Source organism: Barbus barbus, assembly GCF_936440315.1.
Source record: "Barbus barbus genome assembly, chromosome: 46".
NCBI classification, from domain to species: domain Eukaryota; kingdom Metazoa; phylum Chordata; class Actinopteri; order Cypriniformes; family Cyprinidae; genus Barbus; species Barbus barbus.
Genome location: NC_136724.1, coordinates 22516156 through 22544097, shown reverse-complemented (window position 1 = coordinate 22544097; position 27942 = coordinate 22516156). Strand labels below are relative to the sequence as shown.

The window sequence follows — 27942 nt, the reverse complement described above, 5'->3', positions numbered from 1 at the left end:
GTGTGTGTCAGTGTGTTTCTGTCTCATGAACGGAACTGACCGCTGCTGTATCTGTGAGTTTCATTCACCAACAGACAACAGGACTAAATCACAATCGATCTGGATTTACTTTCCTCACATCCGCGCTTGAATGAGGTTTAGCGGTTCAGACGGGATTCAGAGATTCAGGTGAGTTCTCAAACAGTTCAATAATATCTGAATCATGCATTTTGCAATCATAAATGGAAATGCATGGTATCATGCAACACTATATAGTTATGAATATATGATTTGATTTTGATTTTAACGCAGGTGAACGAGAGCTTTGCTGATCACAACCAGTTCAATTTCAATTTACACTGAATGCATGCATTAATTTATGAAAATTTACCTTGGTAACCATGTTTTCCTCCAAAATCATATTAACTAGTGATTGCTACAGCAATAAAACTTTGATAGCGTGATATTAACATAAAAAAATATTTAAACTAAAAGATTATAAAAGCTTTTACACTGTTTTGTATGATTATTCATGAATTTAAGTGGCTACTGTGGTGCATTTTTTATAAAAGCTGGTGCAGTTGTTATGCAAACTAATTAATTGTTAATTGTTTATTATGCAAATAAATTAATTGTTATTAAATAGCCACCAAGTTAATAAGTTAAAGCAGTGATGTTGATGAAATTAGCTCAATTTAATATATAGGTGTTCATTTAGTGTGTTTTTGTTAATGATCAGATTCTGTTGATTAGACAATAATGAGGATCCTGTGCACTGCTCAGTCTCTGACAGGTGGGCAATTACAGTCTAAATTCTCTCTCTTTTTTTAATGGTGATTTAACAGAGCGCACCAAACTCTGTTTCGTTCCCGGTCCGTGAGACATGCCAAGGAAAGCAACTCTTCACGAGTCTTCTTAGGTATGCGTGACACCGTCGAGATTTCCCCTGATGGACGTGGCACACACACGTTTGTGTGGATTCCTGTGATTTTATTGCAGTGAAGCCCCTCTCTGGTTTCCCCGGGGTCACAGATGAACTGTAGAGTTAAACTTTGGGAAAAACATTTACGCCAGCTCAGTTTACTGATCCTGCCCACTGCTGGCCCTCGAGAAAAAGGGGGAAAAAATCAGATGTTTCAGAGCTGTCAAAACGAAAAGCACTGTGTTTGACATTAAAGTCAGAGGTGTAGCGGACAGGGAGAAAGATCTGATAACTAAACCGTGTGTCAGTTTGATTCTTGACCTACTTACAACATCCCAGCTCTCTCTGCCAGCACTATATGGAATAGTTCTCCAAAAAAAAAAAAAAAGGACATTCTGTCACAATTTACTCACCCTCATGTCATTTCAAACCGGTATGAGATTCCTTATTCCATGAAACACAAAAAGAGATGTTTAGCACAATGTTTACGCTCCTCTTTTCCATACAATGAAAGCAGACAGCCCACAAAAAGAACTAAAAAGCACAATAAAAGTCCTGTATAAAATCTCCATGCATTATATTCCAGGTCTTCTGAAGTTTTCTAAAGCTTTATGTGAAGAACAGATTAAAATTGAAGTCATTAAACCTCTATTAGCATTGATGGTTCCATGAAGAATCTTTAACATCCATGAAACCTTTTCATTACACAAAGGGTCATTATAGTTGAAAAGTGTTCTTTAGGTTATTCAAGTGTTCTTCACGCTTAGAAAAAAATGGTTCTTTAAAGAATGTTTCACTGAAAGGTTCTTTACGGAACCTGATTGATATCAATAATACCAAACACCACTGGTTCTCAGATCTTAAGTGATGGATAATAATGATAATAATTTTTTTTTTATAATGGAAAAAATGGAATGTTCCATCAAAAGATGGACTTTTTCCTGTCCCCAACTTTTTCCAAAGCTGTCATTTGATTTCAGAAGACTTGGTCATATGGTCTACTTTATGGTATTTTTATGGTGCGTTTTGTCCATTTTGGAGTCTGGTCAATGTATGCTTTCATGGTATGCACAGAGCAGCTCGGACATTCTCGAAACTTTTTTTTTGTGTTCACAGAAAGGACAAATCCCACAATGTGAGGGTGAGTAACTGATGACAAAAAACTGAGTGAACTCTTTCTTTAATTAGCATACATCACGCACTTTTGTGACGATGCACTGTATGCATATGATTTTGCATCACGTTTTAGCATTATGTTCCTTTCCTCCTGAATTTTAAGACGTAATTGGGCCATATTTTCAGTGCCGGGCAACATGAGAGCAGCGTTTCTCAACTTCAGTGAAAGGTTTGGATCTGACACAGTCTTGGCTCGGTCCACCTTAGCAGCTAAAGTCAACATGGCCTATATTTCACTCTCCTCCTCTTCCAGCACAGGAAGTTTCATCTGTGAGTGTGTGAGTGTGTGTGTGCGCACATGACACCCTTTTCTCTTTTGTCGCCAACAAAAAAGTCCCTACACTAACTTTAACTGCTTTACTGGACTTACCTTAAATGGGGTCATATCAGGAATCAAATTTGATCTTGATCTTTTGAGATAAAAGAGTTTTGTGTACTATTGAAGTAACTTTTAGATTTCAAAACATTTATTAAAGTGTTGCAAACGTCTGATTTTAGACAGATGAATACATTTGAACAAATGTCCATCCATACTGCATAATATAAAGAGTCAGTTGTGGAAAACAGCTCATGTTTTACCACTAAATTACTGCTTTTGGTACAAAAATACTAATATTTAAGTGGATCTTGGGTTAATTTAAAAAAAGAAAAACATATGTATATATACAAAAATGTATGATACGACCCCTTTAAGAGTCGTGCATCGCTCCTCGAGTGTGTGTTTGGTCTGTCTGTTTATGCATGTGATTTTAAGCATGTCAAGAGGTCAGGGGTCATAAAATAGCAGGTGACAGCCGTAAAAGTGTAATTGTGGGAGTGTGTGCGCTTGAAGTTATTCTGTGCCGTGCAACTCCTTTGCCTAAAACACACACACACACACATAGAGTGTGTCCAGTCGGAGAGCGGTGTTAAATGATTCAATCTGTTGTAGCCTTGGCACCTTATGACTTTGTACGTGTGTGTGTGTGTGTGTGTGTGTGCAAGCAAGTGTGGTGCACGAAATGTGTTTGTCAGTATTTGAACACTTCATAAAATTATTTGTGGTTTCCCTCCTGAGTTCAAAGCTGGTGATGCCTAGCGGTGAAATTTTTGTTGTCGAATGGAAAAAGATGTGTGCTTATGTGTGAGATTGTGAAAGTCTGCGTGTTATTTTACACAGAACCCATGCATTAAAACCCCTAAACCACTCGTTTGCATATCTAAATGATGACTTCTGTTGTTTTCCTATAAAACTTATGATAATTAATACAAACCAACCAAAGCTATTTCTTAGCATTTTTAGAATTAAAAAAACATTTCTTTATTTATGTATCATTTTTTTAAATCTTTGAGGAAAAAGGTTTTTAAACTAGATTAGTTTTAGTGAACGTCTGTCAACATTTCTGTCCCCAAAGTATAATTATAGAAGTGTGATGCAACGCATGATGTATTACTGCACAGATTCTCAAATTATCTTCAAATTATTTTGAAATCAGCAATCAATGCATGACCCGGTCATCATGTGTATTTTTCTGTGAGTGTGTGTGTGTGTGTGTGTGTGTGGTTAAGGATCAGGTTTTGCTGTTTTAGTGAGGGCTGGGTTTGGTCCATGTGTGTGACGGAAGGGTCTGGTCGCAGTGGCTGCATTCTTTTACCAGGCGGTTTTCTTTCCACTCGCACATTTGTAGTCATGCATTTAAGTTGTTGGCTTGCTGTATGTGACTTTTTAATCAGTTTTAACCATCGAAAAACTTCCCAGGCATGAATGGTTCCTCAAATCATGTGTGTTGTTGAGGAGAGCGTGCTGCTACTTACTTTAAGTGTCAGATGCACCATTTTCACCTGCTGGACCAGAAAACAAGTGAAAAACCTCAGACTGGGCCTGAGACTCGATAAAACTTAAATCATGAATAGATGTAGTGCAGAAATTTGTAGTTATCAACACTTCTTCACCATGTGTTAGGTCAAATCAACACTGATCATTGGTTTTCTGTGGATTAAGTTATGCTGACAGCGAGCACACCTCTCTGTTGTATCTTGTTATTGCAATCTTAAAGGAAAATTGCTATTGAAAAAGGGAGTCAGATGAGGGATATACATGATTATTCTTTGCTGAGACACTCTGAATTAGTTTGTCCAGACCAATTCCTCTCTCTCTCCCATTAAAATCAACATGAAACTGCATTCAACCCATTTAAAATGAAAGGGATATTAATAAGAAAATTGAATCCATTGGGAATTTACTGGATCTTAAGAAGTGGGAGTTTAATCCAGACTGGAATTAGACCTGAACAGTGATATTTTAGTGTTTTTTATCATTTGTATGTTTTTTTTTTAATGAGTTTTTGCACTTTTTAAATATTACTATTTAGGTTTAATTTATTTTTTATTTCAGTTTTAGATTATAGTAATTATTTGCATGCTTCTACTTAAAATTATTTATGACATTTATTCATCTAATGTTTATATTTTATTTTATTTCAACATTATTTCAGTTAACATTTTATGTAATAGTTTTAGTTAACGATAGTAACCCTGGACCTGAATGTGAGTTTGCTAAAACAATGCCTAAATATTTGCTTGGCTATTAGTTAACATTATCCATTAGTCTGTGAAGCCTTGGTGATATCAAACAAAAAGAAAAGATTATAGAAACAGATGCTATTTTTATATTTGTCATCTTACACTGGTATTTTACAATCAAAAGAAATAGCACTTCACCTTCAAATCTGAAGTGTATTTAGTTGTCATCTGAGCCTGTGCACTTGTGTTATGTCTCAGTTCTGATAAATTCTGTTTCATGAGTAACACACACACACACACACACACACACACACACACACACATGCTCGATGTAGAAACCCGACTCTCCATATTTAGTCATTCTGTGAGAGACGTCCATTCTTCATTGTGATCCATCTCTTTTTCTTTCATTCTTTCATATATCTCATCTCTAATTTGATGTCCTTTATCTTCAGCAAATATCTGTCTTTTTTATTCTCCCCCCACATACCGTCCCTTTCCTCAGTTCTGTCCATATTTGTCCCTTTTTGTCTCACTAAACCTTTCACCTATTTCTGTCTCATGCTCCCATGTGTGTGTGTGTGTGTGTGTGTGAATCAGAGGCATGTGTATTCTTTTTCTCAGACTCTGATGGATCCGTCACTAAATGATGTTGTGGCATGGACACACACACACCCAGTGTAAACACCAAAAGACCACACAATCAGAATATGTGCGTAATACACACAATGGGGTTCAAACGTCTCAGACCACATTGACATTTTTGGATTTTTTTTTTCATTTAATTCTGGAAAATAAATAAAGTTTAGACTTAGAAAAATGCTAAACTGTAGCATTTCTGTAGCTCAAACCATAAAACATGGCACTAGCAACAAGAAGATTATGGCTTTGATTTCCAGAGAGTGCATGAACTTATAAAACATAATGTAATTTTAAATGTAATGTCGATGTGGATAAAACTAAGCATTTGCCAAATATGTACAATACAATCCATACATTGCATATATATTTATATATATATATATATATATATATATTTCATGTATATATATATATATATATATATTTCATGTATATATATATATATATATATATATATATATTTCATGTATATTGTTTCAAGTAAATATTGTATAAAATAACTGTTCAATTAAAATGTAGCAATTTAAATATATATATATATAATTTATCATTAAATTGTATATTTAGGTACTACACTGTAAAAAAAAAAAAAAAAAAAGTTGAGCCAACTTAGAATTTTAAGGCAACCAGCTTCAGCAGATTTTTGAGTTCTCTCAACTTATTTTTGTGGAGATTCTCAACTTTTTGTTGTATAAACTTAAAACAACAAGTTGAGAAAACTAAAAAAACTGCTGAAGCTGGTTGCCTTAAAATTCTAAGTTGGCTCAACTTTTTTTTTTTACAGTGTATTTTTTTGCACCTATTGAACCACAAGATGCTGGAAGATTCTGGAAAATAATGCTAGATAACATGATCATCAGGCTTTGTTCATTACAATCTCAATTTATTATTATTATTTTTTTGGGGTCAAATTGTTACACTGATAATTTGCAATACAGTTTTTGAACTGAATTAGAAATGTCTTTTTCAGGAGTGGTTAAACTAGGGGAGCTGAATTATGCGTGTTTCTCTGTGTGTGAAGAAGTGAAGTGAAGTGAAGTGACATACTGCCAAGTATGGTGACCCATACTCGGAATTCGTGCTCTGCATTTAACCCATCCAACGTGCACACACACAGCAGTAAACACACACACACCGTGAACATACACCCGGGGAGCAGTTGGGGGTTCGGTGCCTTGCTCAAGGGCACCTCAGTCGTGGTATTGAGGGTGGAGAGAGCGCTGGACATTCACTCCCCTCACCTACAATCCCTGCCGGCCCGAGACTCGAACCCGCAACATTTGGATTACGAGTCTGACTCTCTAACCATTAGGCTACAACTTCCCGCGTGTGTTTATGTTAGAGTGATCGAGCAAGGTAGAGAAAGAGTGAGGTGGGGGTGAGAGGGTTCGACTGACGGCGTTAGGGTCAAATAATGAGCTTAATTCTCTGTTTGGTGTTTGATGATGTGTGACTGAAGAGGTGTGTATGAAGAGAGAGAGAGTGAGAGAGAGAGAGAGCGAGAGAGAGTTTGGTAGACTGTGACAGAAACAGAGGGAAAAAAGGGGCCATTCAGAGCTTATTGTGTCTTCATATAAAACATATGCTCTACAATTCTCATCAGAAACACAGGCTTTGTAGATTGCATGATACTAATGCCGGAATATGCTTTCCTAAAAACTTGAAAAAGGACACCAAATCACCAAAAATTATTGATTCATAGTTTAACGAATGAATGGATTGTGAACTGAATCAACTGAATCATTTGAAGGATCCAACTCAAACGAATGATTCTGACATCTCTGACTCTCTGACATTATTGTTTGCTTCTCACACAGTGTATGGTTTCAGAAAACTCGTATGGACTACTGTCATAAGTCTTTTTGTTGCTTTTGTGCCCTTTTTTGATGCTTGACAGCTTCATTGTAATTGCATGGGAAGAGCATGATATAGTAACAGGTGTGACGTGAAGCCTTCATGCATCTGAGCCAAATTCTAATCTGTTTTTCAGCACAATAATAATAATTAATTGATCGGGCATTTGATAAAATGTATAAGTTGTGTGTAGTATGCTTTTACTGCCTTTATTTGAGGGTCCATCTGTACCGTTGCAAAGGGGCCCAAGCAGAATGAGCCGCATTGATATTCACATCACACACACGCAGTGACAGGTCCTAAGAGAGGAGTTTTACTCTGGTTTCATGGTTCATTGCTCTTTGTAGTGCTGTAGAAGTGTGATTCGGCTCAGATACACACTAATGTTAAACTGTTTCTCATTAACTCTAAACAGCGTGCGGATCTCATCAGATTCCCTCCCGGCAGATCATATGCGTGTCGACCTGCGGATCCAAGCATCAGGAGAGTTTGAGAGGATCGAGTTTTATCCGTTCGGTGTCTGTCTGGAACATGGCACATAGGATGCGGAACGGACTGTGACTGCTGATTCCTCCAGCAGTAGAGGTAGTGCGCGTTCTTTGTTTTAAAACGAGATGAATATCACTGTTTCGTAGAAATGTTTTTCTACGTTATGAATCTAGAAAAGCAACAGCAACATTATATTAAATGTTCTCATTCAAATCCCCTGGCCTCCAAAGGCCCAAACTCCCTGAGAAAACATGAGGAATCTCAGCATGTGTTTACCAAGACAAAATTAACCCATCAAATAACAGCTGCAGTGTATTTCTGCATGCACGGCTTTCCTAAAATGGCTGAAATGTCTATAAATGAGTGTTTCTAAACACACTTGCACAATCTTCACTATTATTATTATTGCTGAAGTTGCAGCTCCGTTTGTGCTCTAGAAATTAATAATTCCTTAATGCGTGTTGTTGCAAAGATGTGTTGTTACTTTACTAAGTGATCACTTTTAACGGCAGGCCTATAAAACAGGCAAAAAACCCACAAATGCACACTGAAGCCAGATTTTGATTTGGTTTGTAAGCAATCACTTAGCAACCCTAGCGACACTAAAATCTAATTAGAACACCTTTGCAACTGCATAGCAATGTCCTGGCATTCACATACACATCAGAGTAACATCATGGCAGTGAATTTTACAAATGATTGCAAAATGTTCAGCATAAAGTAGATACACATATTTTACAACTCATTGGTGTCCCTTTTTTAGTGTAGTATTTGATTTAAGTGCTGTGAGTTTATCAATAAATACAAACCAACATTTGGTCCTAAACTATCTAGATCCTATTGAGTGACAGTTGAATTTAGGCTGAATACTATATGTACTGTAACTCTCTGCTTGTTTGTTTGGTTAAATGTATTTAATGCATTTTTAAATTTATTTTATTTCATGTTTTACAATGTATGTTTTTATTGGGTTGAGATATTTTTAAATATTTTAAAATATATTTATTTTAAATTTTATGATAATTTATTTTTTTAATGTTTTTATTAAAAAAATATATAGATTTTTTTATGTATTTTTTAGTTTTTATGTTTAGTCTTTTTTACATTTTGAAAGGTTTAAGCTTCACGTTTCACTGACTATTTGTTGAAAAAAAGTGTTTAAGCCCTGTTTTTTACCTTGTTTTCTTCAGTGCACTTCGCTTGTGTTATGGTATCATTGTAGAAACATCATTTTTTTGAACATGGTCTCTTTGAAGTACCTTAGAGTACTATATAATCTTATGGTGCATGAATATTGTTGACATTTTGTGCCTTTTGATTTCCAGACACACACTGCAGAGAGTTGGTTCTGGGAAAGTCGTCTATCCACTGGATGTTTTCTGGCCGGGTCAACTTTCCAAGATATCACACATTCTCCAATCTGAAGAGACGCTACAGCCATATTTGTTTATTTGACTTCCCCCTCTCTCTACCCATCCATCTGGATACGTTCCTTCCCTTCCCCATCCCACATTCATCATTCCCTCCCGTGACATCATGCAGAGTTTTCGGAACTTGCTTTCTCTGCTTACTTTGTTCCATACGCTTCCCTGGGCCTCCAGTCACAGTCCGAACCCATTCGCTGGGCCTCAAGTGACACCGACAGACCCCTGCTATGACGAGACGGGTGCCGCCCGCCGATGTATCCCAGAGTTCATCAATGCAGCGTTTGGCCAGGAGGTCAGCGTATCGAGCGTATGCGGCCAGCCGCCGTCTCGCTCCTGCAGTTTAGTGGAACGCGACGACCGTCCCGCTGTGCGCACGTGCCAGGTTTGCGACACATCGGACCCTCGCCACGCTCACCCTGCCTCCTACCTCACTGACCTAAACTCCGCCCACAACCTCACTTGTTGGCAGTCGGAGAACCTGCAGGGCTCGCCACTCAACGTGACGCTCACGCTCTCGCTCGGGAAGAAGTTTGAGATCACGTACGTCAGCCTGCAGTTCTGTTCCCCGCGGCCCGAATCGCTGGCCATTTATAAGAGCATGGATTATGGCCGCACTTGGACGCCTTACCAATTTTATTCGTCGCAGTGCCGTCGCATGTACAACCGACCCAACAAAGCAGCAATCACCAAGCAGAACGAGCAGGAAGCTTTATGCACGGATGGACACACCGATGTCTACCCGCTTTCCGGTGGCCTTATTGCTTTTAGCACATTAGATGGACGCCCTTCGGGCAAGGACTTCGACTCAAGCCCTGTTCTGCAGGACTGGGTGACAGTCACTGACATTCGAGTGGTCTTCAGTCGCCCGCAGCACCCTAGAGCGCTGCCCATGTCGGGACGCGAGAGCGAAGACCCGCTCGGGCCGCCGGGAACACTGCCTAGTTATTACTACGCGGTTGGCGACTTCCAAGTGGGTGGGAGGTGTAAATGTAACGGCCACGCCTCCAGGTGTGTGCGAGAGAAGGATGGGAAACTGGTGTGTGAATGCAAGCACAACACTGAGGGTCCGGAGTGTGACCGCTGCAAACCGTTTCACTACGACCGGCCCTGGCAACGCGCGACAGCGAAAGAAGCCAACGAGTGCTTGCGTAAGTTGCACACAGACACGGCGTTCTCATTAAAATGTGGTAGTTATTCAATGTTCGTTAGCTGTTCCATAACCTAGAGCCAGATTTACTTTCAGCTTGTACCAGCACAAACCCTCTTTTGACATTAAAACACTACTGTCAGGATTTACTGAAGTCACGCAGTGAAAAATGAGCAATTCCCTTTCTGATGCTAAATTTATGGGAGGAGAGTATTTAAAAATAAATCTTGCAATGCGATTTACCAAGATTTATAGTAGTTAGTTTGGCTGGTATTTGTGCTATTATTTAATGACCAAAAAGCATGTCTTTACCCATTTGTGCTTGATATGACATTGTTGCTCATTTGTGCTGCTCTCTGTAAATTGGATTGGTCATTTATGGAAATGCTCTGTGTTCTTGAATCACCTGTAGATCATCTGTAGAACTTTCTGACCGTATCTGGGCTTTACTGACATTGCACTCTCAGGCTATATTGTCCTATTTAGTAAATCTGGCCTCTAGTGAGATGCCTTGCTGACTATTGCCTACATAGGTGTCCTAAAGGCCTGTTCACACCAACTACACTAATAAAGATTTAATAATCATTCCTATTCTATGAGAATAGCGAAATTCACACCACAGCTACAATAATGACACAGAGGAACGATGAAGTTAATGAAGGTTAAAACACTGACAGCCAATCAGAATCCAACTAAATCAAGAGCTTGAGCATTTAAAGTGGCAGATGACAAAATGGCAGTGCTTGCTTATAATAAACAGATCATTATCGCTCATTGGTGTGGACACTGATATAGTTAATTATCTTTCTTAGCGTGAATAGGCCTTATTTGCCAATGATTTGGTCACTCATCTCAACCTTTCAGCTTAACAAAATGCTACCATCAAATCAATTGTGATAGACTCTGATGGAGTTTGATGGTAGCATTTTGCTAAACTATATGAAAATTGACGACAACATAATAATATTGAGTAAAAAAGGCTAAATTTTGTATTATATTGAATTATATTTTTGCTGCATGTCAGTATTGAATGAAACGTTATGCTAAATATCACTAAATGTCGCTTGGCTAAACAAATTACCAATCAAAAAAGACTAATCTACAGTATGTTTACATTTAGCATTTCTCTCGATCTGCCCGCCATATTGAATTGAATTTTTCACTGGAGCTTGTTGCAGTGTATTCTGGAATTGGCTATTTTTTGTCAAAGATATATCAAAATAAAGTATCGAAAGCAGCATATTTATGCTGCTAACCCTTTGGAGTTGCCGTCTAGGTAGACAGCTCACTACATTTTAGATCAGTGTGGTGCAGTGTGGTGTTACGAAATGATCTCTTGTTAAAATCGTGAGGGTTAATTTTCATCACATCTCACATCTGATTTTGATTTATGAGCTTGACTTTGCCTGTATTGGTATTAATGCTGGATACATTCCATTGAATACATACAGACTGACACTCGAGTGCAGGACAGAGGTTTGTGTTTGTGTATGTCTGTCTTGCAGTATGTTAATCTTTACATAAACCTCTTCTCTTAACCTGTGTCTGAAGAGCCCAACGCTCCTGACAGCAGTGAGAGCACTAGGTCTATTTCACACATGTGCGAAAGCAGCGTTTATTTATTTTGGCGGCTATATTAGCACTGAATTTACACCGGCTGCCAAAGAAGCTGTGTAGCAGAATGTAAGCATATTTTTTACAGCATAGACACTCTGCAGAAAAAGTTTAAAATGCAGCTATAAATAAAAAAATAAATAACTTATTTATCGACACAGAATTTTGCAATATAGATATATTTACAAAATATAAGAAAAATGCATATAATACAATAATAATTTAATAAAAAAATTAGAAAAAATATTATTTTTGTAAAGCGACACAAACACTTTATATTTAGCGAATTTGACTTTGTAGCTACAGTTTATGTCACAAATAAATAAATAGTGTTAAATATTTTTTTAGTTTATTGTACAAACCAACATTTGGTCAAAAATTATATAACCCCTACAGAGTGACAGCTTAATTTAGGCTAAATATGTAACTTTCTGGGATAGGTTTACTTTTAAAATCACATTTTATTTTATTTTATTTTATTCATTTATTTCCTGAAGTTACATCTTACAGAAGTATTTTTACAAAAGTTATCTATCTATCTATCTATCTATCTATCTATCTATCTATCTATCTATCTATCTATCTATCTATCTATCTATCTATATATCTATCTATCTATCTATCTATCTATCTATCTATCTGCAGTTTTTGGGCACTTTTTGGTTTTGTACTGTACCTTATTATTTTATTTTATTTTAAGATGCATATACTTAATGGCTCTAGTTCTTATAAGGATTCTAGCGTCTATCTGTAGATATACAACTATCCATATGTTAAAGATCAGTAGCAGCTGCAGATATTTATCTTATCTTATCAGAAGGCAGTATAATTGCTGAAGGAAAAATTAGCCGAATGGTGTAAATGTAATAATCTTTGTGTCAGGAGAGATATATTGTGCCCAAATGCTCCAGTTGGTCAGTCCTGACACTCCATTAGTATCACTAATGTCTTCCATAAATCTCTCTGCCTCATCTAATTCTTCCTGTCCACTCTGTCTTTTTTCCCATGTGCTTCTCTACACATCTCTGAGAGTTTGCAGATCGTTTATTTTTCTTTCTCTTAATGAAACGCAGCGCTCTGTTTGGCTCCTCTCACCTCTGGCTCTGTCTCTCCTCGTGCCATCTGCTGTGGTTTGGTGGCCCTGTCTCTGACTGACCCCCGCTACACGCTTCACTCCCTCGTTTTCTCGCCTCGACACACGCCAAGGACTCCCGCCAATTTTGTGCCTGACCTGGCAGTGGTTGAGTGTGATCTCGTTAAAATCATCCCACCATTCAGCTGAGAGAACAAGGACAAAGAGATTAGCAGAGTTATAGCAGACTAATGAGCGGCCGACCACAAACCGAGGCTCTGACGCGCAAACCAAACAGTTTGACTGGAGAAAATGTCAAAACTTATGCTGTTGCTGTGCTATGCAGTTGCTAGGGTGTTCCGGGTGGCTGTTAGTGTGGTGTTATGCGGTTGCTAGGGTGTTCCGGGTGGCTGTTAGTGTGTTGTTATGCGGTTGCTGAGATGGTCTAAGTGACAGTTAATGTGTTGCTATGTGGTTGCTGGGGCTTTCTGGGTGGCTGTTAGTGTGTTGCAATGCAGTTGCTAAGATGGTCTAAGTGACAGTTAGTGTGTTGCTATGTGGTTGCTCGGGTGTTCTGGGTGGCTGTTAGTGTGTTGCAATGCAGTTGCTAAGATGGTCTAAGTGACAGTTAGTGTGTTGCTATGTGGTTGCTGGGGTGTTCTGGGTGGCTGTTAGTGTGTTGCAATGCAATTGCTAAGATGGTCTAAGTGACAGTTAGTGTGTTGCTATGTGGTTGCTGGGGTGTTCTGGGTGGCTGTTAGTGTGTTGCTATGCGGTTGCTAAGATGGTGTAAGTGAAAGTTAGTGTGTTGCTATGTGGTTGCTAAGACTTTCCAAGTAGTTGTTAGTGTGTTTCTATGCCATTGCTAGGGTGTTGTAGGTGACTGTTAATGTGCTGCTGAGCAGTTGCTAGGGTGTTCTAGGGGAGTGTTAATGTGTTGCGGGGAAGTCATGGCCTAATGGATAGAGAGTCGGACTCGTAATTCAAAGGTTGTGGGTTCGAGTCTCGGGCCGGCAGGGATTGTAGGTGAGGGGAGTGAATGTCCAGCGCTCTCTCCACCCTCAATACCACGACTGAGGTGCCCTTGAGCAAGGCACCGAACCCCCAACTGCTCCCCGTGCGCCGCAGCATAAATGGCTGCCCACTGCTGTGTGTGTGTTCACTGCTGTGTGTGGATGGGTTAAATGCAGAGCATGAATTCCGAGTGTGGGTCACCATACTTGGCAGTATGTCACTTCACTTGCTATGCAGTTGCTGGGGTGTTCTATGTGAATGTTATCTATGCTGTTTCTAAGATGTTTTAGTTGGTAGTACATTGCTGTGTGGTCGCTGAGCTGTTCTGTGTCGTTAGTGTGTTGCTATGCAGTTTCTAAGTACGGTTGCTGGGGTGTTCTATGTGAGTGTTAGTGTGTTGCTATGCATAGATGGAGTGTTCTGAGTGGCTGTTAGTGCGTTACCATGTGGTTGCTGGCCAGATTGGTGTCATTAGTGTGTTGCTATGCAGTTTCTAAGGTGTGGTCATTGCAGTTGCTGGGGTGTTTTAGGTCTGTGTTAATGTGTTGCTATTCAGTTGCTGGGGTGTTTTAGGTCTGTGTTAATGTGTTGCTATTCAGTTGCTGGGGTGTTTTAGGTCAGTGTTAATATTTTGCTATGCAGTTGCTTGGGTGTTCTAGGTGAGCGTTAATGTGTTGCTATGCAGTTGCTTGGGTGTTCTAGGTGAGTGTTAGTGTGTTACTATGCAGTTGCTAGGGTGTTCTGAACATCTGAGCTTCAGTGCATTGCTATGCAGTTTCTAAGGTATTTTAAGTGGTTGTGTTTTGCAGTGTTGCTAAGGTGTTCTAAGTGATTGTTAATGTGTTGCTATGCAGTTACTGGAGTGTTCCGAGTGGCTGTTAGTACATTGCTATGGGTTTGCTTTATTGTTAGTGTTAGCTATGCAGTTTCTAAGATGTTCTAAGTTGTAGTTAGTGCATCCTACCAGGGTGTTATGAGTTGCTGGTAATGAGTTGCTATGCGGTTTCAGGGGTGTTCTAAGTGCTTGATAGTGTGTTGATATGTTACAAAGGAGTTCTAAGTGGTTGTTAGTTAGTTGCTATGCAGTTGCTAGGTTAATATAATAAAGTGTGTGTGCATATGCCGGTCACAGCCACCTGAACAGGACACTGGAAGTATGAATACTAACCATATCCTCATTAAACACACACACACAAGCCTAGTTTTACTGCCTTGGATTTCCTATACGTCACAAACCAAAACATGCTGCTTCTGAGGAAAAAAAAAACGCCACACAGAGCGTTAATGATATAAAGCTGTGATGCTGTAGAGAAACCTTGTAGAGATGTGTTTATCTTCCTGTTTATTTGTTAGTCTGCCAGCGATTATGTGTTTTGGAACTAGCTTGTCGTTTTGTTTCTTTGCGTGCTACGATTCAAAGGACACATTTGTCGAAGAACTTGTTCAAAAAATGGTTTGTGCTCTTGTAAAACCAAAGCCATCTAGAAATTTGGACTGGATTTCTATATTTCCTGTTCACTTCAACAGTATCTAAACTGAAATATGCGTGTAAACCAAAAATACTAAATGCCACCTTTTATGTTTGGCTCGTCTAAACACATGTAACCAATTAAGTAAATTAATAAATTAAAGCACTCTCAGCGCCCTATTACTCCATTTTATGTGAATGTAAGTATTGTGACATTTCAAAACAAATATAAAGCTTATAAAATGTAGCGTTTAGTCAGAGATCTCCAGCATGAAATAGCGGCGGTGTGTCTGTAACTCATCAACGTCGCTAGTCTTGTGTTATCGTCCTGTGCCAAACCTTCAGAGAAGAAACTTCCAGCTGTTGCCTGTTTCTGGGAGTTTTGAAGTGAGTCACTCTTCAGCGAGTGAAAAGCCTATTTAGTTGAATAGAAGTTTAAAAGATTAAAAACATGTCCGCCAAGGGCCGAGATTAACTTGCCTAATCGAACATTTTCCTGTTTTTTCTGGTTGTTTTGAATCACCATCCTGCTGTGTTTTTGAAGGGCCTGCCAAAGAACCTGGCAGGATTCGTTCAGTGTTCTGTATTATTATACGTCTTTTTCTTATACAGCAATAGAAACATTTTAGTGGAAAGATTTTAGAGGTTCATTCAGAAATTTTATGCAATTCACTTTTTGCGAACCACTTGAATAACTTGAACACTTTTGTTCAGATGATCATCAGAAACCGATTCACTAAACTGAAATAGATTAACTGATTCATTTGAGAGACTTTTTACACATGACTTTTTATCTTTTTTTGTAGCTTAATATTATATATGAGGATCTATACTGATCATTAAACAAATCAATTTACAATAAGAACAACTAATAAAACTAGAAAACACACCATATATTCGTTGTATTTAATGTAAATGTATTTGTTTATGCTCTTATCCTAACAGAGACTGATTTTTTGTGCCAAAAAATACTGTTGTGTGTGCAAAAAATTAAAATATTGGCTATACAGAGTAGTTAGCCATTTGTTTTCTAGTAGCTTGTTTGTAATTTAAATTATGAGTAGCTTGTAACTCGACCAGCTACAGTTTCAAAGCAGCTTCATTGCCAAATTTCTGTTTTGACTACACCCAACTCTTGTGTTATGACTTTTCCCAATTTTCCTCATTCTTTTGGAATCTGAAAACACTCGCTTTTCTCTCACAGGCAGAAAACAAAAGATCTGACCAGAGACGTGAGACTTCACGACTCTTTCATGTGTGAACAATCTACGCAACAGGAAACACCTAATCAATTAGAAACACCTGTGAGCCAAATGTTCTGATATTTTATGCTCACATAAAACCAAGGATGGAATTTTAAATGAGCTGTTACTCCTAGTTGATAAAACATATGTGTGTTAAAACGCACAGGTGATGTTCTGTGGAAGGTGTTATTCTGCGGTTTTGGTGTTTTTTATTAGTGGCGTTCACTAAGACAAGCATCACTATCACTATTGCTTTGAGTGAGTGATTTGAAGAAACTCGCAATCTTAAAGAGATCATTTACTCCCCAAAAAATTCTGTCATGATTTACTCACCATCAAGTTGTTCCAAACCTGTATAAATTTATTTCATCTGCTGAACACAAAAGAAGATACTTTGAAGAATGTGGGTATCCAAACAGTTGATGATTCCTATAGTATAACAGCAGTTAGTACTGTTATATTGCTTAATTATACAGCAATATTAGTATAGTTAGTACAGTTAATTAATCAGATTAATTTAGACATCATAATCCAAAACATATGTAGAGTTACATGTATCTGTGTTCTAATTTTCACAACATTAACTGTAAGATGTATGGTGTTTACAGAAATGTGTTTTTGGGTGTAGTTCGGTGCATACCTGCAGCGCACGCTCCATCAAACTAACGTTTCTGCTCTACATAAATGAATTTGGAGCTCTGGGTTTGCTCTAACCTCAGGTTAATAGGTTTGAGTGCTTTCAGCTGTGTTTGGAAAGTTCTTGTAACAGAGGAAGGGTGCCATTGAGAAAGACCCTTGGAACAACTTTAGATTAAGTACCACGCTCAAGGCACAAACGCAGCGCTGGGAGATATCAGCAAACCTGTGCTCGTTTCCAAAGCCTTCCCGCTCAAATCAGACCCCATCTGGAAACGCCCTAGAAAGTGTTCATATTTAGACCGTATGCTTTAATAATTAAGTTTCTGTCTTGTGCGTGTGTGTGATCGTGTAGCACTTTATTTGGGTGTGAATATGTGTGTTCTTTTTGTCACGCTTTTGGAATTTCATTTGGAGAAATGCACATACCCTTACAGTGCTCGCACACACACATCGCCTGCAGACACTTATCGAGCTGTAATCTCACCCTGTTGACTATAGCCCAGAAACCCCCCGAAATTACACCCCCTTTTCATCACACACACACACACACACACACACACACACACACACGCACACACTCTCACACAGAGCAGCAGATGGTGTGTGTGAGGGAATGGCCCAAGCAGGTTTCATTAACCACAGAATTCCATACAAATTGGCCCTGTAATAACACACACACACACACACACACACACACACACACACACACACACAGACACAGACAGGCATTTCAAATCTTGAAATGAAAAAGATAAAACCTTTTAAAGCTTTAACCTTTCAGAGCAAATATTTGAATGTATAATGGAATTATATATATATATATATATATATATATATATATATATATAAGGTAAGGTTCAGTACATATAAAGGCCTTTTTTGGCTTAATAGAGTTCTTGAGTTGCTGTATGGTTCTTTGGAGACTAATAAAGTTTGTTTCATTACAGGTTCCTCAGATTAGTGTTTTGCTTAAAGCACCAGAAAACAGATGACTTGCTAAAAAAATAGATAATAAAACATTTCATGTGGGGATCTAAAGCTTCTCCTGCAGTGTCAGACTGTAAAATCCTTTTTAATTATATTGTACGTCTCAAACAATCATCATTTTGAGAAAAACACTGTATGCACATATGCGTGATTTGCAACTTCTATCGCTAACATGTTCACCCTGTCTTTCTTTATAGCGTGCAATTGTAACTTGCACGCACGGCGCTGTCGCTTTAACATGGAGTTGTATAAGCTGTCCGGCCGTAAGAGTGGAGGAGTGTGTATGAACTGCAGACACAACACCGCTGGACGCCACTGTCATTACTGCAAAGAGGGATTCTACAGAGACATGGGCAAACCCATCACACACCGCAGAGCCTGCAAAGGTACGACACTCCTCAATCTTTTACTGTTCAGTCTATAGTTAATATCAGAAATTTATGGAAGCCTGTTTCCACCAATTGCAACTTTTTCTCACAATTCCGACTTTTTTTTCAGAGTTGGGTGATATAAACTCAGAATTATGAGAAAAAAGTTTTAATTGCGAGATCTAAACTTGTAATTCTGAAAAAAAAATTCAGAATGGTGAGATATAAACTCGTAATTCTGAGAAAAAAAGTCGCAATTGCAAGATATTAACTCATAATTCTGAGAAAAAAGTCAGAATTGTGAGAAATAAAGTTGCATTTGCGAGATATAAACTCTTTATTTCTTGCAATTGCAAGTTTATATCTTTCAATTCTGACATTATTTCTCAGAATTGTGAATTTATATCTCACACTTCTGTCTTTATAACATGCAATTTTATATCTCATAATTCTGACTCCTTTTCTCTTAATTGCGAGTTTATATCATTCAGTTCTGAGAAAAAAAGTCAGAATTGCGAGCTGTAAATTTGCGATTGTGAGAAAAACTCTGAATTGTGAGATAAAAGTCGTCTTCTATTATTTTTTATTCAGTGGTGGAAACAGGCTTCCATAAATATTTCTGTCTTCAAAAAGCGATTTTTGTTTTTATTCCTTCACCTCTAAACTGCAGTGAGTCAAAATTGTGTGTTGAATTGCTTCAAAGTGTTTGCAAGAAGTCGAACTCAGCTGGGTGTCATTCAGTGCCCCTAGTGGCAGCATGCCGAATTACAAAATTAATGACTGTTTCCAAACAGATTTTCCCTTCCGCTATAAAAACAGGAAGTCCCGTCCCAAACAATTTGGGACCGCTCAAATAAACAAGACAATGTTTCTTATTGGTTAACGTGCAATGGGCCGCTGTCAGGTCATTTTTTGCTGTTTACAGAACCAAGAGCTGCCACAGAGACAAGTATACAAATAATTTGAAAAACTTTGAAATTCAAGTGTGATTTCTGAGGACATCTGTCAAGTAACAGCGACATGTTATGTGTTGTGTTCCAAAAAATCACTTACAGCTGTTTAACGTACTTACACAAGCCTCTATAAATGATGGTATTGAGCAACATGCCGATTTTTGGAGGATTATTTTTGGGTTATTCAGGTTGTGGGCTCATGAGTTTATGAAAAGCTAATAAGGAATTAAATAATAAAAATGTAACATTAAAATGAAACAAATATTTATAATATAGAATTATAATATAATAAAACATAAAAAACTATCATATATTTTATTTGTTTACATGCAAGCCATTTGACCTGATATCAGAGAACCGTGAACATGCAAATGTGTTGTTAAATTATTGAAATATTAACTCGTGCAACTTCAAGTAAACATGTCAAAGAGGTTCGGCTGACAAAAGGGTTTGTGAAGTCCTGGTTTAGATTTTTAACACTACTTTTTAAATTTTGTGTTTAGACATGATTTTATAGAATATACTCAGTTACATAAGAGTCCCTCGTCTTTATTTTCTGACTGTGACTCAGTCATTTTTATGGTTTACTGTTTATTTATGGGTGAAAAATATTTTATGCACCGTGTTTTCCTGCTTGAAAGCTTCCACATAAAATCAGTAGCACACACATGTATATAAATTAAAATCTAAAAATAGAATAGAGTTCAATAAAACCACACCAGGACCGGTGTGCACTGGGAGCAGGCTGTACGTGAAGCTCATATATCTGCTGCCGTCACTCCGGCCAAAGCAAACACACATCAAGAGTTTGAGAAAAATGTGTGGATAAAGTGTTTGGATAAAAGATGTCTTGTAAGTGGAGAATTTCTGGAAGGAAAAGTCAATCCATAAGAAGAGGGGTTTCTGTAAGTTAAATTGCGAGCAGCGTAAAACGTCTGCTTCCTGCGAAACTATCCATCAGTAATTCTGCTTTTGTGGCTGCTGGAAAAATGTGAGATTTCTGTGCCAAGAGTTGAAATTTATTCACCTGGATCAGTGATAAGGTTTAAAGTGTGTGTGTGTATGAAATATCATGATTATTAGTGGTATAGAGCCCTATAGATTCGGTGATGTGGAAAACGAGGAATAACGGAATCCAGTCATAAAAATGGAATTTTCAGTATAACACAGAATGTCACAGACTTTGGCCAATTTTGGATGAATAAATCAAAAGTAGGGCTGTAAATTAAATTGAAATATGGACCCGTGTCTGTGAATATTATAGCTCAAAAGACTGCTATTTAAATATGAAACCTGCATTTGAGCAGCGTAGTTTGTTATATACACACAGATGAATAAAATTATTATTGCATTTTAACAGTACTGCATTATTGCAGCATGCGCTTGCCAGTTTGACAAAAATAAAATGTATATTTTCTTTTGATTACATTTTAGAAGACTGATTAAACTGTTAATGTTTTATGCCTTTATTTGACCATAATGTTTGATAATAAATTAATATTAAATCAGAAATATTTAAACAAATATCTATTTCTGAAAAAAATAAATATTTCATATGGCTGTTGCGAAAATTGTCAAAAATTGTTAGTCTTGTGAATTAAATTGATTAGACATCCTTTTTGATTGTTAAAAGTTAATTAAATCATTAAAAACACAGAAAACAGAATTTGGGAAAAAATAATCAAAATAGATGTCGTAGGGCCCTAAAAAAGTCATTTTTATTCCTCTTTCAATAAACTGTTGTTAAATTGTAACACTAAAATGTAATTGCTAACATTAAACCATAATCCAGAAAAAAAAAAAAATTAATTTGGGAAAAATAAAACAGATTTCTTAGGGCCCTCAAAATTAAATTTTTGTTAAACTTTTATTAAATTGTTGTTAAATTCTAAAGGTAAAATTTAATTACTAACAGTAAAGCAGTCCAGAAAAATTCAAACAGAATCCAGAAAAACCAAGCAGACCACCAGGACAAGCGTCTGACGTTTGCTTCATAAATTAAAAGTCTAGTTGTTTCTGCTGCTCTCTGCTGGTTTAAAATGTGTTGGTAACGAGAACCAGTGCTGCTCTTGCACAAGAGTGTTTGTGGCTTCTTGAACCTCTTTGGTATGACATTAGTATTTAGACTGAATGAATGTGTGTATGTGCGTCAATCAGGAACTCTTTTGTTGTGCTGTCAGTATTAATTTGATAACGCCCATGTTGAGCGCTGAGACCCTTATCAGCGTTACTGTGATACAGCACCTGAGAATTCCTTAAATTCCACCTACACACACACACACACACACACACACACACACACACACACACACACACACACACAGATGAATTCACAGCTCGATCTCTGGAGCGTCCAGCTTCACCTGCAGCTGCCACAGCTGTTCAGACCTTATCTCTCTCTGTGTGTGTGTGTGTGTGTGTGTGTGTGTGTGTTTTGAGAGTCTCGACACAGAGAGGAAACACACAGTTTCACATCAGTGCACATACACATGTAGACACATGCTCAAACACTAGAATAGTCAACACAAAGCCATCATTTTAAATAGAAAACTGTTCACTTTTTTTGCCCAAAATTTACAGTTATTGGTTAATCAAATATTATATATATATATATATATATATATATATATATATATATACATATATCCTTTTTATTTCTCTTTATTTACTTTAAAATAACTAAAACTTAAATAAAAATGAATAAAAACTACTACAACCTTAACTAAAATGAAAACAAGAAATATAAAATAAAAACTAATACAAACACTTAAAAAGTGTATAATAGTGTCTCAATAGTGTATAAATGATAATATGACATTAAACGTGCCTAAACCTTTTTAAGTGGACTCAATTTCTTTGGATTCACACTTAACTTGGAAGTGAACTTGGATCTGAATCACTTCAGTTAACTTTCCATTCACACTCTTAACAAATATTAGCCACAATATTTAGAAATAGAGTTCATTTGCAGTGTTCACATGCAAACTAAACTGAAACATGAAGCAAATGTTTTTTTTTTTAATTATTAAGTATTTATTTTTTTAATGTAGTTTAATTTTACTATTTTAAAATTTTATATCATAATAATTATTTTATTTGTCATTACATGGATTCCCATACGTTGTTGTCATGTCATAGTTTGAATAACTTATTACTATATGAATAACTAATAACTATTACTATAAAACATGAAAAATAGTCATATTAAGAATAATTAGATATGCTCAGCTCTTGGTCTTGGCATCATAACATGATTTCTGAACGAGCTGTTTCTATTGTAGTTTCAGTATAATGTTGTGAGTGTTTGAGTATGTCACGCAGTACATGAAACCTGTTTTCCATGCTGTGACTCTTTGTTTGTTGTTGTGGGAGACTTCGGTTACTATGTGTAATTCCTGTAACACAGCCCCTAATTTAATATAATATTGAGCCATCTGACTTTAAATGAGATATAGCAGTGTGTGTGTGTGTGTGTGTGTGTGTGTGTACGTGTGGTTACGGGAAGTGTGTGTAACAGATTGAGTGTCGTGGCAATGTTTACGGGTCCAGACGGGGACTAAGGCCATTATTTGGACTTCCCTTCTGCCCCTGTGCCAGAGCTGATCATCTCTCTCTCTCTCGCTCTCTCTCTCTTTCTCTCTCTCTCTCTCTCCCTCCTCTTCAGCATGTGACTGCCATCCGGTGGGAGCTGCAGGTAAAACGTGTAACCAGACGACAGGTCAGTGCCCGTGTAAAGACGGGGTGACTGGCATCACATGCAACCGCTGTGCTAAAGGGTATCAGCAGAGCCGATCGCCCGTCGCCCCGTGCATTAGTGAGTGACACACTCGTCTGTTTATCTGTCTACATGAAGATGTATTATAAACTTATATTGTTTTTATAAAAACAATGACTAATACTACCCAAAATGACACCCAAACCTGACAGAAAAGTTTTGCATTACAAAAAAAGCATTATTCACTTTATGTATGTAACAATGTATCATTTTGTGTCATTGAGATTGAGTGTTATGGCCTTTTATTTAGAATTATATATTTTTATATTTAGTTCTTCTTTATATTTTATGTTTTCATTTTATTTTTAATTTCATTTTAATGTATAGTTTTAGGCATTTTAGTTAAACTAAGTTTCAAAAGAGAATTGTTTGCAACTTCCTGAAATAAAACACTGTTTTATTTTATTTCAGTTAATGTTTATTTTTTGTTTATTTTTAATGAAAATAGTTTTTATGGTTTTCGAGCGTTCACATGCAAGACAATGTATTTCATATGTAATAATAATTTTTCCTATTCATTATCTCCCCAAAGTTTTGTCAGATGTATCTCTTTTCCCTTTTATTTAACCCCAAATTAGACAAGTATGTACTTCTGTTCTGGGTATCCTCAGCTTAAGTGTCAAAATCCACAGTCAGATATTTTCTGATTAGTTGAGCAGCTTTGTCTGGAAACTAATTGCATTATGTCTAGTTGGGACACTGTGATAGATGTTGAAAACTTTTAGGGACGATTTTGATTTCAAAGTTTAGTTAAGTGAACATATGGTTAGCTGTCACACATAGTAAGGCAGTGGGTCAGTCAAACACCTTCTCCTCACCTGCACATTAAGATTTGGGTTCATGCATTCAGTGGACGCTTTTATCCAAGTGACTTACATTGTATCAATCCCATGACCTTTAGTGTCAAATCTAGTTTGAGCGACAGGAATGCACACTGACGTCATCCTATATGTGTCTTTCAGAAATCCCTGTTATAAAGCCGACGGCTGTGATCAGCACTACAGAGGAGCCTTCAGGTTAGTGCACAAACACACACAGACACATTCAGGACAGACTTTAGAGACAGACAGAGGAAGTACCGCTCACTTTTGTTTGGCGTTTCGCTCTGTATCACTGCTGGAAAGGGGCGGAGAACTCGCAATCTGTCCTTGTCATGAGTGAAAGTGAAGCAGAGGTGTGTGTGAAAGCAGAGAAGTGAAGGAATTGTGTGTGTTTTCAACAGCTCTTCTGGGTCAATGAACACTTCACACAGTGTGCCACATGAGCGCTACACACACACACACACACACACACACACACACACACACACTAGTCATGCCAACTACTGCAAACACTCTAAAACACTCACAATACCCTGTTGAAAACACCAGAAAAGGCTTCCTAACTAGCTTAACCAGCAAATGGTCCTTGGTAAACCAAATTTACCAATTAATAATTGCATGCTAGTTCACCAGCATTTTTTTTAAATATTGTGGATATGATGGTCCATCAGCTAAGCCAGCAAAAACCAGCCTGAACCAGCATAGAAATTCAGGGGCACACAGATAGATAGATAGATAGATAGATAGATAGATAGATAGATAGATTTAATTATTCAAATACAATGAGTTTATGGTTTTGTGATTTTAGTGATTTAGGCATGTTAGTGTGTTATTAGAAAGAGAGTATTCACAGTGCATTTTAATTCTAATAAAATTTTAATTTACACATTTCTGTGTTTTCAGATTGTGATTCATACTGTAAACCACTGAAGGGAAATCTCAAGATAAACATGAAGAAATACTGTAAAAAGGACTACGGTACAGTTCCTTTATCTTTCATTCTGTTTTCATTCAGTCCTTTTTATATAAATATAAATATAAATGTGCAGGTCAGTATGTTGTTGACATACATAGTAATATAACAGGAATGTGCAAAAGAATGTGCAAAAAAGTTGTAGAGGGTATTCAAATAGCGGTAGAAAAAATTATGAATAGCTTATTGATATAGTGATATTTACATGGAGTCAAGTGATGTAAATATCACTATATCAATAAGCTATTCATAATTTTTTCTACCTCATATGCTGCTATTTAAATACCCTGTACAACTTTTTTTTTATACAGGGCTTCAAGAAGCATTGTTTGTGATTTAATGCAAAATCAAGCATTAATCGTTTCTGGTGTAACATTCTCGTGTGTGTGTGTGTGTGTGTGTGTGTAGCTGTCCAGGTCAGTGTGTTTGACATGGAGACGGTCGGTGACTGGGCCAAATTTGCCGTCAGCCTGGTGTCTGTGTACAAGAGCCGCGGAGAGCCGCTGAAGAGAGGCGATCACGTGCTGTGGGTCCATATGAAGGACCTGGCCTGCAAATGTCCGCGGATACACATGAGCAAACGCTTCCTCATCCTGGGCACGAGCGAGGGCACCGCGAGCCCTGAACGCCCGGGACTGCTGGCCGACAAAAACAGCCTGGTCATTCAGTGGAGGGACATTTGGACTCGACGACTGCGCAAGTTCCAGCGCAAAGAGAAGAAAGGCAAGTGCAGCAAAGCATGATGGGATGGCAGGGAACTCTTTATTATTGACCACTGTCCAGCGTACGCGGGAGACTGGGAGAGTGAACTCTGCGTATCTTCGTTTCCAGTGCGTTATTTGATGTCGTCCTGTTGGTCAGCCTTCTAAAGGGACCGTTAAAAAGACTGTTTCTAATCACACACCACTGAATCTCTCACACACACACACACACACATGCTGCAGTTTGACTGAGCTGCACAAGGACTGATTCTATTTCCTCTCAAAGCCACAATTTAATCAATCAAATATGAAATACGTCCTAAAATTACAAATCAGGGGAACGATTCTGTCCGCATCTGGTTCGGTTCTTCTCGTCTTTGTGGCCTTCATCAGATGGTCACACTGGTGTTCACCACATGCTGCTCGCTTCAGTTCTGAAAACCTCAAAATCTTCATCATCATCATCGGCCTGGATCATTTCACTTTGGAAGAGCTTATTAAGCGCGCTTGTATCTGTGGGTTGTGTGTCGTAGGTGTGGATGTGTGTACTTGATACTGAAGGATCTAGTGCAGAATAGAGCCATGTCCGTTAGCAGATAGAAACGTACTCGGCGCAAGTATGCAAATGCACGAATGCTTGGAAACATGGTTTCATTGTGCATTTTTAACATGCTTTTTTGAGTTACTGTGGCAGGAGCAAATGTCTGTCATTAAAGGGATAGTTCACCCAAAATTCAACCAAAATGAATATTTTGTCATCATTTTACTCGCTCTCATGTTGTTCCAAACCCATAGTATGTTATTCTATTCTGTGGAACTCAAGAGGAAAATTTCCCTTTTTTCCATATAAAAACAGCACTGTTAAACTAATCCATTTAGAGACTGGATTAAATACAAGCACAACTTTTTAAAAGCTTCATATATGGCTTCAGAATACTCGTATTTTAGAGCATTAGGTGTGTGGACTACTTTGTGTTGTGTTTTGTTTTAGTTTTGTTTTTTCTTGACAGCCAACATGAGGTGATCAAATTTTGTTATCCTTTTTAAAGGGATAGTTCACCCAAGAATCAAAAATCCTTGCGTCTTTCCAGACCTGTATGCATATATTTGTTCTCTGGTACACAAACGAAGACATTCTGAAGAGTGTTGGTAACCAAACATTTGTGGATCCCATTGATTTCCATTGGATGGGCAAACATTGCAACAGAGTCAATGGGAACCGAATTGGTTTGGCTACCATTCTTCATAATATCTTCTTTCATCTCCCACACAGGAAAGTAAGTCATACAGGTTTGAACGACTTGAGGGTGAGTCAGTGATGACAGAATTTTCATTTCTGGGTGAACTACATCCTAAATAAAAATATCATCAGTTTAACTACCATTATCTAGCTTAAGATTTAATACACTACACAATATGTGTTCAGACTCGCCTCAAAATATCAAATGTTTCATCTGACAGTATGGATTCATAATCTGGACTGCCAAAAGCCTCTGATTTTCTATTATCAACTCCTTCAGACTGTAAATTGGAGCAAAAAATCTGGGCAAAAGTTGTGCAGTGTGTGTTTACTGAACTGTTTATGCTAGCACATCATAGCTCCCCTTGTGGCAGTGATTAGAATAGCTTCATGAATTGCATTCTGCTGCATTACTGAATCGAATGACATGTGAAATTGGGAGTGTTTGCATGCTTGTGTAGACCACGTTTCTGTCCTAATGTTTCTCTCTCCTCTACTACTGAATGTCTCGGTTTTTATCTGCCGTCTGACCGTTTTAAAAGACAAGACAAAGATGAGAATAATGACGTGTATTCTTCTTACTGTGAGTACACACACATACACTTGCTATTTTTTCATTTTAATTACAAATGCATTAGTTTGCATTGAACTTTTTCAGACTTTAATGATATTTGTTGTGTCTCTGTACAGCAGCTGACTTGAAGAACCGAGAGCATGATTTGACTGATAATGGCCACATATATCAGTCTATCACTACTAGAAATAGTGCCAAATTTTAAATATCTCTTCTACATTTTGCATTACAACATGGCTTTTCATGGGTTTTTCACAATCCTAAAACTCCTTTGTTTTTAAAATAAATCTTTTAAACTTTCGGACCTCAATGTATCTGCATTTTATGATGTACAAGTATGATAATGTCTCTTGTGTCAGTA

The 27942-nt window shown here is 37.6% G+C and overlaps 1 protein-coding gene and 2 gene segments (V, D, J or C); 2 read left to right on the top strand and 1 right to left on the bottom strand.

The window, feature by feature from the left end:
- LOC306864845 (Ig kappa chain V-III region MOPC 63-like) overlaps nucleotides 1-27942 on the bottom strand; it is a 684433-nt gene that overhangs the window by 419069 nt on the left and 237422 nt on the right.
- LOC306864846 (Ig kappa chain V region K29-213-like) overlaps nucleotides 1-27942 on the top strand; it is a 764502-nt gene that overhangs the window by 501101 nt on the left and 235459 nt on the right.
- LOC306864827 (netrin-3-like) lies at nucleotides 10-27878 on the top strand. Its single transcript, XM_079409087.1, has 8 exons — nucleotides 10-168; nucleotides 7491-7660; nucleotides 8890-10139; nucleotides 18374-18562; nucleotides 23162-23311; nucleotides 24235-24288; nucleotides 24997-25071; nucleotides 25475-27878. The coding sequence occupies exons 3-8, from the start codon at nucleotides 9101-9103 to the stop codon at nucleotides 25807-25809; spliced, it is 1842 nt and encodes a 613-aa protein (XP_079265213.1). The 5' UTR covers nucleotides 10-168; nucleotides 7491-7660; nucleotides 8890-9100; the 3' UTR covers nucleotides 25810-27878.

Bases quoted from the DNA above. Each gene is read 5' to 3' on its own strand.
- LOC306864827 (XM_079409087.1), top strand. From the start codon at position 9,101: ATGCAGAGTTTTCGGAACTTGCTTTCTCTGCTTACTTTGTTCCATACG. The intron at 10,140-18,373 runs GTAAGTTGCACA...CTTTCTTTATAG, and splicing joins AGAAGCCAACGAGTGCTTGC to CGTGCAATTGTAACTTGCAC. The intron at 25,072-25,474 runs GTACAGTTCCTT...GTGTGTGTGTAG, and splicing joins ATACTGTAAAAAGGACTACG to CTGTCCAGGTCAGTGTGTTT.